This window comes from Mobula hypostoma, chromosome 1, assembly GCF_963921235.1.
Source record: "Mobula hypostoma chromosome 1, sMobHyp1.1, whole genome shotgun sequence".
NCBI classification, from domain to species: domain Eukaryota; kingdom Metazoa; phylum Chordata; class Chondrichthyes; order Myliobatiformes; family Myliobatidae; genus Mobula; species Mobula hypostoma.
The window spans coordinates 219,124,338-219,145,898 of record NC_086097.1 but is presented as its reverse complement, the minus strand read 5'-3'; the positions used below and the strand labels follow the sequence as shown (position 1 = coordinate 219,145,898).

At 41.3% G+C, this 21,561-nt stretch overlaps 1 protein-coding gene across 2 annotated transcripts in view; it reads right to left on the bottom strand.

Moving 5' to 3' along the window:
- Window positions 1–21,561, bottom strand: part of c1h8orf34 (chromosome 1 C8orf34 homolog) — a 356,319-nt gene that overhangs the window by 82,285 nt on the left and 252,473 nt on the right. For both annotated transcript variants that reach the window (XM_063042009.1, XM_063042010.1), the window contains exon 9: window positions 5,398–5,489. In XM_063042009.1, coding sequence (XP_062898079.1) covers window positions 5,398–5,489 — 92 coding nt within the window. The remainder of the gene's footprint in view (window positions 1–5,397; window positions 5,490–21,561) is intronic.

Genomic DNA, 21,561 nt, shown 5'->3' with positions numbered 1-21,561 from the left:
TCTCCTCAACCCCCTAATAAAATATAGCTGTGGTATTGCCTTCTTTATAACTGCATCCCATATTGGGTCCAGGTTAAGTCTTCAGAGATATTGACATCCAGAAACTTGAAATTTCAAATTCTCTCCACTTCTGATCCAGATATGAGGATTGGTTCATGGCCCCTCATCTTACCCTTTCTGAAGTCCACAATCAGTTCTTTGGTTTTATCGACGTTGAGTGCAAGGTTGTTGCTGTGACAGCCCTCAACAAGCTGGTATATCTCGCTGCTGTACGCCTTCTCGTCACCATCTGAGATTCTGCCAACAATCGTCAGCAAATTTATAGATGGGCTGGGTGGAGAGCCAGTGAGATTGCGTCTGCCATAGACCTATTGTGGCAATAATCAATTTGCAGTGGGTCCAGGTCCTTGCTGAGGTAGAAGTTGATTCTAGCCATAACCAGCCTCTCAAAGCATTTCTATTATTGCTTTTCTATTTTGTTTGGATACTTAATTAGAACTGATTCATTCCAGAACATGAAGATCAACCCTATTAGATCTAATTTACCGAGATAATCCTTCATACAATGCATTCATAATAATCCTATTTTTTTATGGATTAACCTCAATACAATTGAACATCCAATATAAAAGTTAATCTTCCCAATACATAAAACTTACTATTTCTATTTTAGGAGTTGAGTAATAATTAGTGATATTGATTAGTACCAGTTAATGTAAAAATAGAAATCAGAGTCAACTTTATATCTGAGGTTTTTTTTTACCCATTTTCCAAAGAGACATGGCATGAGTTCTCAGATCCTAAGGACTTTCTATAGGGGCACAATTGAGAGCATCTTGACTGGCTGCATCACTACTTGCTATGGGAACTGTACTTCCCTCAATCGCAGGACTCTTCAGAGAGTGGTGCAGACAGCCCAGCGCATCTGTAGATGTGAACTTCTCACTATTTGGGACATTTACAGAGACAGGTGCATAAAAAGGACCTGAAGGATTACTGGGGACCCGAGTCACCCCAACCACAAACTGTTCCACATGCTACCATCTGGGAAACAGTACCACAGCATTAAAGCCAGGATCAATGGGCTCCGGGATAGTTTCTTCCACCAGGCCATCAGACTGATTAATTTACGCTGATACAAAATTGTATCTCTATGCTATGTTGACTGTCCATACTATTTATTACAAATTACTACGTATTGCACATTGCACATTCAAATGGAGATGTAATGTAAAGATTTTACTCATGTATGTGAAGGATGTAAGAAATAAAGTCAATTCGATTCAGTTCAACTGTTGATTGCAGACAATCCCACTGTACTGGGCTATATCTCAAATAATAAACAGTTGGAAATAGAGAGCCTATTGACATGGTGTCATGACAACAACCTTTCCCTCCATGTCAGCTTCCACCCTGTTGCTGTGAGTCTATTGAACATTCTCATTGCATGGTAAAATAGACCCTTGACCTCACAACGACCTCATTATGACCTTACACCTCATGTTTTTCTCTGTAACTCTAAGAGTTAATTCCACATTCTGTTACTGTTCTTAGTCGTACAACCTCAATGCACTGTTGTAACGAAACAATCTCTTTCGACAGTATGCAAGGCAAGTCTCCTGCTGTACCTCAGAACATATGGCAATAATAATATTAATAACATACACTATTTATAACATACAAATACAAAAATTACCAGAAATATTCAGCATGTCAGACAACTGCCTAACCTACTAAATGTTCCCAGCATTTTCTGTCTGCAATTCAAATTTCCAATATTTTTAATTTTGTAACACTCTTTAAATCTAACGTTCTTAAAGGAATGGTTAAAATTAAAGCATCTAAGTAACCTGTACCGTTTGATTTCTCAAACACTAATAGCCTTCCAAAATGAATGGGTAAAGTATTAATGCTGTTGAGCTTGTGGTTAATGACTATAATATACAGCAATACTGCTCCTTTAAGATGATGTGTCAGATTGCTGTTTACATGGCCCATGGTCATGCTGGTTATCCAGTCTGGCCCCCAACAGGTGCCTAGCTCCCTACGGCTGACAGCAGCAGAGACAGTCCGTTTTTCTCGTAATCGCCAGATCTGTTGGACATTGGTAAGTAGAGTATCGCAAGTGCAATACACTGATTCATTGGAGAGACTGACAGCAGGGAGCTACGTGGCTTGGGTAGTGGCACAGACTAGGCCCTCGTGCCGCAGGGGAGGAGACAGTATGGAGCAGCAGGCATCCATGTTTGATTGGGGGCTCTCCCTTCTCGTCAGCACTGCCCTCCAGTGCTCACTTGGTGGAAGACAAGCTGGACTGCATTCATCTGCAGCTGCTCACGTGTGAGATGAGGAACTGCAGCTTGTTTTTTTTTTGCAGAGAACGTGGTTTCAGGACAACATCCCGTGCATTGTCAATCTACAAGCCATAACACTCAGGGACTTGGATTATACATATTTTTTGTGACTTTCTGTTTTACTGTTATCGTGATTGTCTGTGCTATATGCGCCTTGAGCTGTATGTGACTGCTGATATTGTGTTTTACACCCTGGCTCCAGAGAAATACCATTTCATTTGCCTGTGTTCGTGTCTATGGTTGAGTGACAATTAAACTCGAACTTAAGCTCACAGAGTGGACAAGGAGATGGTAATGGGAGCCCCTTGGTTACCATTTCATTGCTAGCTGGGTAACTTGGGCGAGCCTTCCTAGTAAAACATGGCCTGTTTCTGGACGTACGCAATGAGATAGCTCCAAGGCTGAAGATGTGCAGGGAAATTAACCTGACTTGAACATTGACTTCTCAAACTTCCGCTAATGCCCCACCTCCCCCTCGTACTCCATCTGTTATTTATTTATATACACACATTCTTTTGCTCTCTCTCCTTTTTCTCCCTCTGTCCCTCTCACTATACCCCTTGCCCATCCTCTGGGCTTTTTCCCCCCTCCCCCTTTTCTTTCTCCCTAGGCCTCCTGTCCCATGATCCTCTCATATCGCTTTTGCCAATCAACTGTCCAGCTCTTGGCTCCATCCCTCCCACTCCTATCGTTTCGGATCTCCCCCTCCCCCTCCCACTTTCAAATCTCTTACTATCTCTTCTTTCAGTTAGTCCTGACGAAGGGTCTCGGCCCGAAACGTCGACTATACCTCTTACTGGAGATGCTGCCTGGCCTGCTGCGTTCACCAGCAACTTTTATGTGTGTTGCTTGAAATTCCGGCATCTGCAGATTTCCTCGTGTTAACCTGATGTATTTCTGGATTTTAATGATAATTGAAACTAAGCTGCCTCAAGAGCATTAAGCTTTAGCATTACAGGAATGGAAGTTGTTCAAACATTGTTCTCTTTGGTTGATAATTGATGGCGTCAAGGGAAGGGATTGCACTAAGCGCGTGCACCATAATATTTGTCAGAGCATCCTCCATGAACTGTCCCATTCAACAGCAGGTTACATATGGAAGTAACCATTCATCATGTACTTGAGAATCAGAAAGAGAAATCCAATATTTGTTTTAATTTATGGGCTCATGGTCAATAGTAAGGGAATTAACTTCAAATTACAAATTCAGTTACAAGATAAAATTATGCTTGCAGAACATTAACGGCAAATGGATTTCAATAGCATGAAAGGTTATGAGATGCACACTTTTTTTTGGGAAAATATGGAGGCAATTACTCATTGGAAGCAATGAGGAAATACATAACTCCTTAAAAATAATATTACAAGTCACTCCTAACTCAAAAACGCGAAAACTATAACAAATGTACAAAAACTTGGTTTGATGGATATTTAGAACGTTATGAACAATCTGGCTTCAATATTTCAGTATAAGGATATAGAGGCAATGAAGAAAATGCAAAAAAAGGTAGATGCATAATAAGACATTTTTAAGGTGAAGAATGCTGCATGATATCATAAGAAAACTTTTATTATTTTCTCTGATACTCCTAAATTTAGCTTAACTGAAGGATAAATGGTGAAGGGATTCCACTTGTACATTTTCAAGCCACTTTTTAATTAGGTCTACTCCTTTGTTGCAATTCCTGACTTTCTGATCCCAGGTGCTAACACAAGTCACCGATTTTCACTGTAGATGATCCAGTTGAATGTTCAGTTCAACATGACTGAGCATCAAGATCAGCAGTGTTTTTCTAGCAAATGCATGTTGATACTTCTCATTGAACATAAAAGATAGCAATTACATTGTCACATTGAACATTTCAGCAGGCTGGAGCATAAATCAAAAAACTTATTAAAATACTTCCTCAGATACATTATTTAATTAGTTTCAATGCTTGTTGTGCAACCTTGTAATTTATCAATTTTGCCTCCGAGCCAGGTGGTAATGGACTTAAATCCAACTCCACAGACTGAAGGTATAATCTAAGCTGACAGTCCACTGCATTGTTGAAAGAGTGCGGATTGCAATCATCTTTCTAGGCTTTTTACCTTCAGAAGTGCACAAATCCAATTATCAATCCTGGCTCTGCTTTCAGGCAATTTACTTGGACACAACTTCTGGAGGGGTTACCTCATGCACACATATTTAAACATTGTGATCTTAGTGGATGCAAATTTTGAAGAAGTAATGGATTTTCTGGTATTGAGTTGATTTTGATGATACATTCATTCACGCCCACTATCTCACATTTCAAGATCTATGAAATCCATCATTCTATATACTCACGATTCTAACGTGAACAAAACTAACTTGACCTGCCATATGTGGAGGAATTTCTTTAGCCAGAGGGTGGTGAAACTGTGGAATTCATTGCCACATATAGCTGTGGTGACCATGTCATTGGGTATATTTAGGCCCTTCCAGCCCTTCGAGTCACACAGCCCTAGCAACCCCCCGACGAACCTGATTAACTCTAACCTAATCACAGGACAATTACAATGACCAATTAAACTATCTGGTACATCTTTGGTCTGTGGAAAGAAACCAGAGGATCCGGAGAAAACCCACACATTCCATGGGGAGGATGTACGGAAACTCCTTAAAGAACAGCGCCGGAATTGAACTCCAAACTCCGGGGCGCCTCACACTGTTTTATCAGTTTAAAGCAGAGGTTGATAGGTTCTTGATTAGTTAGGGTGTCAAAGGTCATGGGGAGAAGGTAGTAGAATGGGGTTGAAAGGAAAAATAAATCAGCCACGATGGAATGATGCAGTATTCAATAGGCTAAATGGTCTAATTCTGCTCCTATGCCTCATAATTTTATGATCCTACTTCAACATTTAGTTTTTAATCTTGCAACTTGAAACACGCTGAAATTTCCCACTCAATATATTGAGTTAATATTGTATTCTTGTTCAGATTTTGTTATTTATTGGACAAGGCCACTGCCATGCTTCACATTTAATATTTTTTTGCAAATATTTAAATGTTCTTACTTACAAGCTGTACAGGGGTTAGGGACTGCTTGTTCAGGGGAATGCGACATCTGTGTTCCATCATCAGATTCTTCCATTAAACTATCTCCCTGGAATCTAGACAAAACAGTACAACTATTTACTAATTTTGTCCTGCGATTTGCAATGCTTTAGAAAATTATCAGTGTTTATGTTCATCAATACTACTGTACCTTAAAGAGCTGACTTTAAGAAATACCGCAGGTCGTGCAGAGTGAATAAAAGTGATTTCATCCATTATAAGCATATGTACCTTTCCAACATATTCAATTAAGTTAGTAAATTCATGTAAAATACTAACAAGAAATTAAATCATACACATGGCCTAACTCATCATCTCTATATAGTAATATAAAATCAGAGAAAATTTACATGCAATAATTTTCATACACGTGAACTATACACTAGGTTTTTCAACAGAACCTTAACACCAGCTTACTGTGATCCTGTTTGAAACAGTTAAGTTCTTAACAATTCAAAAGATTTCTTCGATTCTTGTTAAACTGTGCTTTCATAGAAATCCCAAAGTCCCTCTCAGTTTCATTTTGAAATGACAAAGAATGGTATTGATTTTATTGTAATCACAAGTATGGGTCATATTGAAAATTCTTTTATGTCAGAGTATTTCGTAGAACAGCAGAGTGACAAATAAGACCTTCAAACCAAAACTACATAAGTTTTTCATTGATAGAATGCAAAATTTTCCAGAGAGTAGTTGATGTTGAATTAGTTGGTCAATTAATTGGTATTAAAAGTATTATTTTCATCTCAGTCTAAAGAATAATTATTACTGAACTATATCTAAAAGTAGATATATTGTACATAGGATTTTGGTTTATTGGCCCATCAGTTAATCAGGACAGCCATTTACTCGGGACAACTCCTAAGGAACAAAAATTTATTCGAGAATATAGCTGGGATTCCCTTCATTTATTTGGGACACCATACCTCTTAACTGGAGCAGAAGACTGTTGCCAAACAGTTTCTAATTAGCATCAGTCATGTGCACTTGCATGGTCGATAGACACTACACCATGCTTAGAGTGACCAATTTTTAAATAACATCAAATGCGTGTGATTGTGTTCAAAAAGCAGTGATTTTCGTCACTGACAGTTGGCGAGAAATAAACAGCAAGACAATTCAGAACTGTTTTGCTCACCACAGTTTCAACCATTCAGGCTTGGAGATGTCAGAAACAGCTGGGAGTGAAAATGAAATGATTTCACTACTTCAACAAGTTAATCATCTTCAATGTTGCAATGAAAATGAAGATTTGGAGGATGCAATCATCTGAAGCATTGTATACAGGCAATCCATTATCAGCACCAGGTGCCTACACTGATTTTGTTCATTCAATCAAAAGAACTTGGCAGATGAATTCCTCATTTGATAACTATAAGGAACTAATAAAGTTTTATAATACTGTAGAGGTATTGATAGTGTTCTGATTTGTTCCGTATTTCATTTAAATACATAAATTATTACTTACTTAAACAGTAGTTTGTCTTTTTTATACCTTTTAACTATTTCCATGAAACTTTGGCTAATTGGGGCAGCCGCTTAATTGGACTAAAATGCATTGGTCTCAATTTGTCCCAATTAATTGGAATCCACTATATTTTACTGTTTCACCACAATTAGAGCAAAAATATTGAAAATCCACATGAAGGTGCAAGTGAAATCCTGTTTCTGGTTCAGCATCCATGGGCAAAATGCACTGGAAGGAAAACAGAACTAACATTGTCTACAGTCAACTATACCTGATCCCCAAGATCCAGTAGATCTGATTATGGGCACCTCAGGGCAAAGGTCACATTGATGGCTGCAGCCATGCTATTTGCCCCTCACCACCCCAGACCTTTACTCATAAGTCTGCTTTCTCAAATGTGCAGGGAGAGTGCAGAGTATTACGAAGAAGGAATAAATTGAAATTAGTGAAGATATTTAAGACAACTGCAAAGAAAGTGCTCAAAATCGTGACAGTCCTAATTACCACAGAGATCAGGGTAGCCTTCGTGCCATTCTTCTATTTCAGCCATATGTATTTTCACAAACTCAGACATACTGACTTGAATTAAGCAATAAATGAAATAAGATCATTGTTATTCATCCATCGTCGTCGTCGTCGACAAAGACCTCGACACCATCGATGGTGTCGAGACTAGCACATGATTTGGATTTAAGTGAGGGAGAGTTGCGCAGTGTCAGCCTCACTCTCTCTTCCCAATTCCCATCTGGATCCAGTGGCAAGACGGGGTCGAGACGGCTGGAGATGGGACTAGACACAATGGATGACCAGGACGTCTTCTGTGTCTTGTCCTGCTCTACACGTTGCACGACGCTTGCAGAGACCGCCTTCTTGACCGTTGGACTCATTCCATTGGTCTTGTCCGCTCAATCTGCCGGAGTCTGTCTTCACATGCTGGAATAGACATCTCCCTACCTAACCGAGGGTTTGAGACCCGTCAGCTACCCTCACCTGGTTTAGTCGGCTTGTTGAAGCCGTTGCCCGGTGTGTGGCCACTGTCGCATGCAAACAGCTACAGGGAGCCACAGGTGAGAGCTGAGTGCCAGGTGGGGACCAAAGGTGGATTAACCGCCTTGAAAAGGATGCGCGATGTTCCCCCACCAGAGGTGCTACCCCTCCCTGTCACCCCATACATATTATGACATTCAGTTGCAACATGAAATAAAATCCTTATTATGACATTAAGTTGCAACATTCTAATTCTGCCACATTTTCCCCTCCTCACCACAGTACTCATTTGCACAGTAGTAGACAGACCCCCCTCCGCCCCCCCCCAAAACACAATATGTCCTGGGAAGACCCATAAAGAAGCAGCATCTATTATTAAAGACCCTCAACATCCAAGATATGCCCTCTTTTCATTACTACCAACAGGGAGGAGGTACAGGAGCCTGAAGACCCAAACTCAATGGTTTAGGAACAGCTTCTTCCCTTCGGCCATCAGATTTCTGAACGGTCCAAGAACCGATGAACACTATCTCGCTATTTTGCACTATTTATTTATTTTTATATATAAAAATTGTTATTGTAACTTAGATTATTTTTTAATATATTTTGATGTACTGTTGCCACAAATCAACAAAGTTTACGGCATCTATCAGGGATAATAAACGGGATTCTGATTCTGATATCCGCAATTTGGTGGGTCCACGTAGGAAGAAAGTCAAATGCTGATTCATAGCTCACACCAAATGAGCAGTTGATAATCACAGGGAAATAGTGGATGGCCCATCTCAAGTCCCAGCCACCTTCAATCTCTCATCAGCTGTAGTTGCAGTGCAATCACTCCAGCCGAATATGATGCCCTCCTAAGTGGTTGTCTTAGGGTGGATTTCCTTAATCAAGAATGCCTGTGAGTGACCCTGTTTAACATGGGGAAGTTGATTCAAGGGCAGCCACCACAATGCCCTTGACAAATCAAGGTCAGGGTCCAGTGGCACGGAATGTAAGAGGACTAAGGACGCTCTGCTGCTGCAGCCTTCCTCCACCTTCATTGCCGTGGTGATGTGTCGTCATCATCCACCAAGTCTTGGTTAGATCGTTCTTTGTCTGGAACCTCCTCCTTGACCTTATCGCCACAGGTGACCCTACCAGGCAGGGTCAGAAAAGCGGCAGACAACTTTGCTTTGATGGTATCGTTCTCAGGAACTCATCAAAAGGATTATTAGTCATGGGTACTAGCAGGACATCCACTCACCCAATCAACGAATGCAGAGAAAATTAGAGTCTAGCTCCAATGGAAGCTTATGCTGTGGGCCATTTCCCTTTTAACAGGCATAAATTGGCCATTTTCGTAGACCAACATTGACAATAGTCACACTGCTGTTCGGACTTTGGATGCCACACACTTGGCACAGACCATGCCACTGCTCTGCGGCATGCTGGGAGTGAACTGTGATTGGCTCATGATGGTGAAAGAGGGCATGAAACAGGAATTCTGCTCAAGGTACTCCCTCTCCTTGCCCCCTGAATCCCACCCCACTTAGTTAACAGCTCTCATGTTCTCTCATCACTGAAATGGTGCAGATGTACAGGTAGTGTAGTCACTGGTAGCACTTGCTTGAGTCTGGGTGTACAGAGCACGTACCTGAAATGCATCGCAGCGATCAGGAAAAGGTATGAGCATTATGATTCAAACTCTGCTTAACCTTGGAGGTTACACCTCAAAAATTAATAGAGAAAGGATGAATAAAGTGTCACTATAGCAAAAAGTCTAATTGAAATTGCTATGTTGGATATTCAGTGTTCTGTAGTAGTGCAGTCACTTGAGTGAGTGGGATGTTAAAGCGGAGAAGGCCTATTTATGATGTTGTTTACCGTGGGGAGGCTGATGCATGGGCAGCCACCACACGGTCCTTAACAGATCGGGGTCAGGGGTCAGGGTCCAGTGGCACGATGTTCAGGACAACTGGGGACCCTTCACTGTTGCAGCATTCTTCTACCTTCATTGCAGTTGCCAGGGGTCACCATTTTCCACCAGTTCTACTATTGATGTCTTGGATGGCATCTCTGAGGATCACCACCCCATCGTGGTGAAGAGGCTTATGATGCCCTGCGATCCTGAAAGTGATGCCGTCTGGAGTTTAGTTATTTGGTGCATAGCTCCTGGTAGGGTCGCCCATGGTGGTAAGACTAAGGGAGAAGTTCCAGACAAAGAGCAATCCAACCAAGACTTCAATAGTGGAGTGTTTAGTAGGAAGACACCGTATGAAATGTACCCTTAACACCACCTTTTATTATGGCATTTTGTATCTTTTGTTGCTAAGCCCAAATCACCTTATCAATTTATCTTGCTTACTGTGGAATGGCAAAACTTGAACTGACTGGAACCTGGAGGAGTTGGGATAGGAATGTGACAAGACAGTTTTTGGTCAGTGGGATTAATGAATGGTTGCATAGTGGTTAGCACAATCACAAGTGAACTACAGCATCCTCACGAAGGTGACTGCCTGAATACACAGAGTTCCCTTAAAAATTAACACTGTAAAACACCATATGAACTGGTTTATCATTCATTTCTGCTCTTTGAAAATAAATTTGAATGTCTTACACCAATCAGGCCAAATGTTTTCAATTGTCTGATTAATGAAGTTCAGGGAATCTGGCTGGCTGCTTACAAGTGACCTGTCTCCCCAGCACCAATTATCATTCTTTGGCATCAGTGTTCAGCAGAGCATGAACTGAAAAAACTAAACAACATATTAAATCAAAATTTAAATCAGCTTGCTACTGTATGAAGCAGGAAGAACAACCAGTCAACCAAGGATCACTGATAGAGATAAGAGGAAAAAAATCTTGCATAGAATATGAACAACAAAAATTATTTTGCAATAGATTCGCATGGGTGGATCAGAGGAAGTTCAGAATACAATGTTGCAAATGTTCTGAATTTGGCAGGACAAATGATTTTTACACGGCCATTAATTACAAGATAAAGGGAATATTTGCAATGTATAAATGAGTTCAAATTTTAATCTTATCAGATATCAGGTGACAGTAAAATTAAGAAATTGTTCCTCCCAGTGGGTGGCAACCCTGCCATTTCTATAGCATTTTGTCTGTTTTACGGGGTCAAATTGCTAACTCAACACTCAACTCAGCGTGAGTAAAATTCGTGCAAGAAGCTAGCCAGATTTGAACCTGGGACCTCTTGCTCTGAAGTCTGGTGTGGATCCCACTACACCACTGGCACAGACAAGATTAAGAAATACCTCCTGCATTTTTTATGTCATCTGACTTTATGAACATTGTTGCTGAATCTTCCTTTCTGAGAGGAGTTCAGAAGCCATTTCAGTCAGGTCAGTCCTAAACAGAGATGCATTGCAAGCCATATAACCATATAACAATTACAGCACGGAAACAGGCTATCTTGGCCCTTCTAGTCTTTGTCGAACTCTTACTCTCACCTAGTCCCACCGACCTGCATTCAACCCATAACCCTCCATTCCTTTCCTGTCCATATATCTATCCAATTTAACTTTAAACAACAACATCGAACCTGCCTCAACCACTTCTGCTGGAAGTTCGTTCCACACAGCCACCACTCTCTGAGTAAAGAAGTTCCCCCTCATGTTACCCCTAAACTTCTGCCCTTTAACTCTCAACTCATGTCCTCTTGTTTGAATCTCCCCCACTCTCAATGGAAAAAGCCTATCCACGTCAACCCTCTCTATCTCCCTCATAACTTTAAATACCTCTATCAAGTCCCCCCTCAACCTTCTACACTCCAAAGAATAAAGACCTAACTTGTTCAACCTTTCTCTGTAATTTAGGAGATGAAACCCAGGCAACATTTTAGTAAATCTCCTCTGTACTCTCTCAATTTTATTGATATCTTTCCTATAATTCAGTGACCAGAACTGTACACAATTGGAGCCTTGGACTTAATGACAATTACCACCATAATTTATCATTCCACATGACAATCTGCCTCTCCAATCCTGTGTCCAGTCAGATATGACAAAGGAACATAGGCCCTATTCATTTTCACAAAGATTCAAGAATGAAGAAGATATGTTACTTTATAAAAATTAATTTACTTCAGTTTAGTATAGATCATACTAGTTTAGACAGTCAGTCAACACTACCACACAGAAGCAGGCCCTTTGGCCCATCTAGTCTGTGTCGAACAATTAATCTGCCTAGTCCTATCAACCTGCACCAGGACCCTAGCCTTCCATACCCCCCTGATCCATGTACTGTCCAAATTTATTTTAAATGTTGAAATGGAACCCACATCCACCACTTCTGCTGGGAGCTTGTTCCACATTCTCAGCACTCTCTGAGTGAAGAAGTTTCCCCTCACGTCCCCTTAAACATTCTACCTTTACACCCTTAACTCATGACCTCTAGTTCTAGTCTCACCCAACATCAGATCTGCCATTTTTCAGCCCATTTTTACACCCGGTCCAGATCCCACTGCAAACTTTGGTAATCTTTCTCACTGTCCACTACACCCCCAAACTTGGTATCATCTGCAAATTTGCTGATCCAGATTACAAGATTATCAGCTAGATTGTTGATCTGGATGTCAAACATCAATGGGCCCAGGATTAATCCCTGTGGCACAGCACTAGTCTCAAGCCTCCAGTCAAGAAGGCAACCCTCTACTACCACTCTCTGGTTTCTCCCACAAAGCCAATGTCTAACCCAAGTTACTACCTCATCTTGAATGCCAAGCGACTGAACCATCTTGACCAACCTCCTGTGAGGGACCTTGTCAAAGGCCTTGCTGAAGTTTACGTAGAGAACATCCACTGCCTTACCTTCATCAAATTTCCTGTAACTGTGTCAAAAAGCTCTATAAGATTTACCTACCACGCACAAAGCCATGTTGACTATGCCTAATCAATCACTGTCTATCCAAATAGTCATATACTGTATATCCAGTTCCTTAGAATATCTTCCAAGAACTTACCGACTGATGTCAGGCTCACTGGCCTATAATTTCCCTGTTTATTTTTAGAGCATCCCTTTGTCCAACTTGTTATTATAATGAGCACTCTCTTATCCAGGCCAATAATGCTCTCCAAATCCATTCCTGTAAATTACCTCTATACGCCTTCCAAAGCCACCAAATCCTTCTTGTAATGTGGCAACCAGAATACACAAAATACTCCTAAAGTGGCATAACCAAAGATATATACAGCTGACACATTATTTCCCTTCTTTATATTCCAATCCCTAATCAATGAAGGCAAGCATGTTTACTACCTTTGCGTTTGTGTTGCTACCTTCAAGGACCAATAGACATTCACCTTTAGATCCCTCTATACATCAATTCTCCTAAGGGTGCTTGCCAATTACTGTATACTTATATTTCACTTTCTGTCTGCAATTTTACATCCCAAACTTCCAAATGGCATATATCCTGTTGCATCCTTCCCACTTTTCACAACTCCAACATGTCATCTGCAAATATGCAAATCAGATCTTCAATTTTTTTTTAAACAAAATTATTAACGTATATTAAAAACAACAGAGGCCATCGCACTGATTGTTACCAAACATACCTGGTCATAGACCTCCAGTTAGAAAAACACACCTCTATTTCTACATTCTTATCTCCTATGAACAAACCAAGTTTGGATCCAATTTATGACTCATTGCGATCCCATGTGATTTAATCTTCTGTCCAGTTTATCATAAACAATATTTTAATGTCACACATCTGTGCAAGTAGTATATTATTCTCAGTTGAAGTTAATGTGAAGTTGAGATTTTGCATCTTTTTTCATACTTGTTTCTAAATAGAAAAGATAAACAAGTCTGTATCTGGAAAATCTGTACAGTTGTTTCAGAATATTTGGATCAATATTATTTTATCATACTGGTATGCCACAATATAGTGCAGTTATTGGAAAAAGGTTTGATTGGCTGACTGAGGAGATTAATAAAATAACAACATAGTTAACTGTCAGTTATAGTTAAAACTCAACAAGGGTTTTGCTAATGTTGTCAAGCATTATTTTACATTGCTGATACCTTGAATTATTATTCTTGAGTACAAAATATTTACTCATGAAGTATCATTCTAAAATCGGTGATAAAATATCCACAAAATTATTTTCCCTGAACTAACAATTGAAAATTAGCTACAAAGGACTCAGACAAGATTGTCTAAGGAAGGGAACCTTGAAGCTTAGACACCAAAAACTTATAAAGATAGGGGAAAAGCAAGAAGTTTAGTTGAACGTTTCCTGGATTAGAAAGTATTAGTTCAAACAAGAGGTTGGACAAACTTGGATTGCATTCTCAACAACATCAGAGGCTGTGGATCAAGTATATAAAATCATGAGTTGCATAGATAGGGTACAATCATCAGAGTGTTTTTATTCAGGGTAGAAATGTCAAATACCAAAGGGAATAGCTTTAAAGAAATAAGGTGGATGATCTTTTTGCAATATTACAGATTATTACAGATTGCCAGGTATGATGTTAAGGCCATCACTGAATCATGGCTGAAGGATGGTTGTAGTTGGGAGCCGAATGTCCAAGGTTACACATTATATCAGAGGGATAGGAAGGCAGGCAGGGAGGGTGGTGTGGCTCTACTGGTAAACAATGGCATCAAATCAGTAGAAAGATGTGACATAGGATCGGAAGATGTTGAATCCTTGTGCGTTGAGTTAAGAAACTGCAAGGGTAAAAGGACGTTGATGGCAGTTATCTACATGCCTCCCAACAGTGGCTGGGAGGTGGACCACAGGTTTTATTTTAGCGTGTCGCACCAGACAGTCAGCCATTCTTGTCTGGCACATGGTGTCAGGATTGGACTCCTTTCGTATTAACCGGGTCACGATATGAACGTTCCTGACTCGATCCTTTTTTTTACGAGGCCGAGTGGTTAGCTCAATGCTCAACCCGGCACGGAAGGAAAGTGTGCTCGGGGGGGGGGGTGGACCGATTTAGATTCGAACTCGGGAGCCTTCGCTCCGGAGTCCAGTGCTGATGCCATTGCCACAGGTTACAACAGTAAATAGAAAAGGCGAGTCAAAAAGGCAATGTTATGGTATTCATGGGAGATTTGGGAAAAAAAATTGATAGGAAAAAAGTAAAGTATGATGTAGCAGTATTTCAGTGGAGTAAGCAATCACAGTGGTATGAGAGAGAGTTGGCCAAAATAAATTGGAAGGAGCTGCTGGCAGGGATGTCAGCAGAGCAGCAATGGCGTGCGTTTCTGGGAAAAATGAGGAAGGCACAGGACATGCGTATTCCAAAAATGAAGAAATACTCAAGTGGCAAAATAGTACAACCGTGGCTGACGAGGGAAGTCAAAGCTATCGCTAAAGCAAAAGAAAGGGCATACGACAAAGCAAAAATTAGTGGGAAGACAGGATTGGGAAGCTTTTAAAAACCTACAGAGAGCAACTAAAAGAATCATTAGAAGGGAAAAGATGAAACATAAAAGCAAGCAAGCAAATAATATCAAAGTGGATAGAAAAAGTTTTTTCAAGAGTCTGAAAGAGAAATGAGAGTGGATATATGACTGCGAGAAAATGAGGCAGGAGAAATAATAACGGAGGGCAAGGAGATGGCTGATGAACTAAATATTTTATGTCAGTCTTCACTGTAGAAGACATTAGCAATATGCCTGATGTTGTAGTGTGTGAAGGAAGAGAAGTGGATGCAGTTACTGTTACAAGATAGAAGTTGCTCAAAAGATAAAAGACCTAAAATTACATAAGTCACCCGGACCAGAGGAACTGCACCCTAGGGTTCTGAAGGAGGTAGCGTTAGAGATTGTGGTTGCATTAGAAATGCTCCTTCAAAAATCATTGGATTTTGGCATGGTGCCAGAGGACTGGAAAATGCAAATGTTACTCCATGAAGGCCGTGGCTGACAAAGGAAGTAATGGACAGTATAAAAATAAAAGAGAAGAAGTATAACATAGCAAAGACGAGTGGGAAGCCAGAGGATTGGGAAACTTTTAAAAGAGCAACAGAAGGTAACTAAAAAGTCAATACATGGAGAAAAAATGAGGTACGAAGGTAAACTAGCCAAGAATATAAAGGAGGATAGTAAAAGCTTCTTTAGGTATGTGAAAAGGAAAAAAAATAGTTAAGACCAAAATTGGGCCCTTGAAGACAGAAGCGGGTGAATTTAATATGGGGAACAAGGAAATGGCAGACGAGTTGAACAGGTACTTTGGATCTGTCTTCACTAGGGAAGACACAAATAATCTCCCAGATGTAATAGTGGCCAAAGGACCTAGGGTAATGGATGAATTGAAGGAAATTTATATTAGGCACGAAATGGTGTTGGAGAGGCTGTTGGGTCTGAAGGCTGATAAGTCCCCGGGACCTGATGGTCTGCATCCCAGGGTACTTAAGGAGGTTGCTTTAGAAATTGTGGACGCATTGGTAATCATTTTCCAATGTTCTATAGATTCAGGATCAGTTCCTGTGGATTGGAGGGTGGCTAATGTTGTCCCTCTCTTCAAGAAGGGAGGAAAAGAGAAAACAGGGAAATATAGACCAGTTAGCCTGACGTTGGTGGTGGGAAAGATGCTGGAGTCAATTATGTGAGGGTCATGTTTTTTGACTTCTCCAGTGCGTACAATACATTCCGCCCTGCCCTGCTGGGGGAGAAGCTGACAGCGATGCAGGTGGATGCTTTCCTGGTGTCATGGATTCTTGATTACCTGACTGGCAGACCACAGTATGTGTTGCCTGCAACACTGTGTGTCCGACAGAGTGATCAGCAGCACTGGGGCTCCACAGAGGATTGTCTTTTCTCCCTTTCTCTTCACCATTTACACCTCAGACTTCAACTACTGCACAGAGTCTTGTCATCTTCAGAAGTTTTCTGATGATTCTGCCATTGTTGGATGCATCAGCAAGGGAGATGAAGCTGAGTACAGGGCTATGGTAGGAAACTTTATCACATGGTGTGAGCAGAATTATCTGCAGCTTAATGTGAAAAAGACTAAGGAGCTGGTGGTAGACCTGAGGAGAGCTAAGGTACCGGTGACCCCTGTTTCCATCCAGGGGGTCAGTGTGGACATGGTGGAGGATTACAAATACCTGGGGATACAAATTGACAATAAACTAGACTGGTCAAAGAACACTGAGGCTGTCTACAAGAAGGGTCAGAGCCGTCTCTATTTCCTGAGGAGACTGAGGTCCTTTAACATCTGCCGGACGATGCTGAGGATGTTCTACCAGTCTGTGGTGGCCAGTGCGATCATGTTTGCTGTTGTGTGCTAGGGCAGCAGGCTGAGGGTAGCAGACACCAACAGAATCAACAAACTCATTTGTAAGGTCAGTGATGTTGTGGGGATGGAACTGGACTCTCTGATGGTGGTGTCTGAAAAGAGGATGCTGTCCAAGTTGCATGCCATCTTGGACAATGTCTCCCATCCACTACATAATGTACTGGTTGGGCACAGGAGTACGTTCAGCCAGAGACTCATTCCACCGAGATGCAACACAGAGCGTCATAGGAAGTCATTCCCGCCTGTGGCCATCAAACTTTACAACTCCTCCCTTGGAGGGTCAGACACCCTGAGCCAATAGGCTGGTCCTGGACTTATTTCAGAATTTACTGGCTTAATTTACATATTACTATTTAACTATTTATGGTTTTATTACTATTTAATTATTTATGGTGCAACTGTAACGAAAACCAATTTCCCCCGGGATCAATAAAGTATGACTATGACTATGACTATAAAAGATGAAATTACAACACATCTGGATAGCAGTAACAGGATTGGTCTGAGTCAGCATGGATTTACGAAGGGGAAATCATGCTTGACTAATCTTCTGGAATTTTTTGAGGATATAACTATGAAAATGGACAGGGGAGAGCCAGTGGATGTAGTGTACCTGGACTTTCAGAAAGCCTTTGATAAAGTCCCACATAGAGATTAGTGGGCAAAATTAGGGCACATGGTATTGGGGGCAGAGTACTGACATGGACTGAAAATTGGCTGGCTGACAGAAAACAAAGAGTAACAATTAACGGGTCCCTTTTGGAATGGCAGGCGGTGACCAGTGGGGTACCGCAGGGTTCAGTGCTGGGACTACAGCTGTTTACAATATATATTAATGATTTAGATGAGGGAATTAAAAGTAACATTAGCAAATTTGCCGATAACACAAAGCTGGGTGGCAGCGTGTAATGTGAGGAGGATGTTATGAGAATGCAGGTTGACTTGGACAGGCTGGGTGAGTGGGCAGATGCATGGCAGATGCAGTTTAATGTGGATAAATGTGAGGTTATCCACTTTGGTGGTAAGAACGGGAAGGCAGGTTATTATCTAAATGGAGTCAAGTTAGGAAAAGGGGAAGCACAAGGAGATCTAGGTGTTCTTGTACATCAGTCACTGAAAGCAAGCATGCAAGTACAGCAGGCAGTGAAGGAAGCTAATGGCATGTTGGGCCTTCATAACAAGGGGAATTGAGTATAAGAGCAAAGAGGTCGTTCCGCAGCTGTACAGGGCCCTGGTGAGACCACACCTGGAGTACTGTGTGCAGTTTTAGTCTCCAAATTTGAGGAAGGACATTCTTGCTATTGAGGGAGTGCAGCGTAGGTTCACAAGGTTAGTTCCTGGGATGGCAGGACTGTCATATGTCAAAAGATTGAAGTGACTGGGCTTGTATACTCTGGAATTTAGAAGGCTGAGAAGGGATCTTATTGAAACATATAAGATTATTAAGGGATTGGACACGCTGCAGGCAGGAAGCATGCTCCTGCTGATGGGTGAGTCCAGAACCAGAGGCCACAGTTTAAGAATAAGGGGTAGGCCATTTAGAATGGAGTTGAGGAAAAAGTTTTTCATCCAGAGAGTGGTGGATATATGGAATACTCTGCCCCAGAAGGTTGTGGAGGCCAAGTCTCTGGATGCTTTCAAGAAAGAGATGGATAGAGCTCTTAAAGATAGCGGAATCAAAGGTAATGGGGATAAGGCAGGAACTGGATACTGATTGTGGATGATCAGCCATGATCACAGTGAATGGCGGTGCTGGCTCAAAGGGCCAAATGGCCTACTCCTGCACCTATTGTCTATTGTCCACTATTTAAGAAAGGAGAAAGGCAGCAGAAAGGAAGTTATAGAACCGTTAGCCTGACCTCAGTGGTTGGGAAGATGCTTGAGTCAATTGTTAAGGATGAGGTGATGGAGGACTTGGTGACATAGGACAAGATAGTACAAAGTCAGCATGGTTTTCCATCAGGGAAGATACTGCCTGATGAACCTGTTGGAATTCTTTGAGGAAATTAGAAGTGGGAGAGATAAAGGGGATGCAGTGGATGTTGTATATTTGGATTTTCAGAAGGCCTTTGACAAGGTGCCACACACGAGTGCCTACTAAGTTAAGAGCCCATGGTATTACAAGGAAGTTACTAACATGGTTAGAGTATTGGCTGATTGGTAGGAGGCAGCGAGTGGGAATAAAAGGATCCTTTCCTGGTTGTCGGCCAGTAACTAGTGGTGTTCCGCAGGGGTTGGTGTTGGGACCGTTTCTTTTAATGCTGTATATTAATGATTTAGATGATGGAATAGATGGCTTTGTTGCCAAGTTTGCAGATTTTACGAGGGTTGGTGGAGGGGCAGGCAGTGTTGAGGAAACAGGTAGGATGCATAGGACTTAGACAGATTAGGAGAATGGTCAAGAAAGTGGCAAATGAAATACAACGTTGGAAAATACACGGTCATGCACTTGGTAGTAGAAATAAATGTGCGGGCCATTTCTAAACAGGGGAAAATCTAGGAATCTGAGATGCAGAGGGACTTGGGTGTCCTTGTGCAGAACACCCTGAAGGTTAACTTGCAGGATGAGTCGGTGCTTGGGTGTATTTAAGACAGAGATTGATAGGTTCTCGATTGGACATGGCATCAAAGGTTACGGGGAGAAGGACAGGAACTGGGGTTGAAGAGGTAGAAAAGAGGGATTAGCTAGGATTGAATGGTGGAGCAGACTCGATGGGTCAAATGGCCTAATTCTGCTCCTGTGTCTTATGGTCTAAAGTCAGAGATGAAATGTTAAAATAGGTTTATGAGGCTGTTTTTTCTGGCAGAGTGGTAAATGCTTGTAATAAGCTGCCACGAGAGGTGGTAGAAGCAGATATGACAGAGGCATTTAGACCAAGCACATGAACAGTCTGGGAATAGAGGGATATTGACTATGTGCAGGGAAATTGGATTAACTTGACATAGACATCATATGCCATAATGCTTTACTGTACTGTACTGTTCTATTTTCTATATTCAAAATATTGATCTTGTGTACATTCCATGGGTTCATCTTCAACCCTACTTTGACAAGTTTGTTTTGCCCAGTCTCTATGTAGGTTAACTTTCCTCGTTATAGCTATAGTGTTCATTTACATATATCTCTAATTTCCTGGGTTGTGCCATTCCCAATATTACAACCATTATTCACTGGTCTATATTTTCCACCATTAGCTGTGCTTCAACTAAATGGAAATTTATTCCGGTTCTATATCATAATGTCTCAAGACAAGATCATTCTTCCACACTGCACTCACGTCCTTTAAGTAAGAGTGACGTTACTAGATTCATTCAGCACGGAAACCAGTCCTTTCTCCCGCAAGGTCCACACCAACCACCAGCCACCCACTTACACTAATCTCATTTTATTTTCCCCAGATTTCTATCAGCTGCCCCAGATTCTATCACTTACCTAGATGTTAGACGTGACTTTCTGTAGCCAATTAACCAATCAACTTGCAATTCCTTGGGATGTGGGAGAAAATTGGGGCACTCTTGAGAAAAACCATGCAGTCACAGGTAGAACACAAAATTGGGAATTATTCTGGAGTAATAAAGTTACTCCCTCATAACCATGGATTAACTAAAATGAGAACCAGTCTTCAGGAAATAGAACCTGTTGGCAATTTAATTTCAATTGATGCTTTAAGGCTTTTAGGTATGGCACATTCTGATTCTGTACCATTGAAGTCATGCAGGGAAAGACAGTAAATAAGCAGAATGAGAATAGGGAAGCATGACAGAGCATGGTGTTTTCCTGTATTAATGCATCATTACAAGCATATTCCTGTCACTTAAAACACAGTTCAGACAGGTTTGTTTTGTCACATAATATTCTGGCTAGTTGCATAATCAGGGACTCATCCCTCAACACTGTGACAGAAGAGGTACAGTATACTTTGGATGTCTCGGAGTTTGTGCTTATACTCTGTCAGACCAGCCATCAATATTGAATAGTCAAAGGAGTTCTGTTAGTTGGGGTGTGTGACCATTGTAAATACAATGGATTCCAATTAAGTTGCTGCTGCTTGTGAGGGGTGATGATAAGTTCGTGGCCTAAGGTAGAAGGAGTCAATTTTAAATAAACTAGCACATTTATTTTTCAACATAGTCCCCTCCTACATTTACACACGTGTGGCGCATGGCCAAGTAGTTAGGGCATTGGGCTCACGACCTGAAGGCCATGGGTTCGAGTCTCGGCCAAGGCAGCATGCTGTATCTTTGAGCAAGGCATTTAATCACACACTGCTCCAGTCCACCCAGCTGAAAATGGGTACTCGCTTCACACCACAGAAACCGGCATAAGCACCGGCCTGATGGGCCACAAGGCTCTGGACAGACTTTAACTTTAACTTAATATTTACACACTTAGTCTAGCAGTCG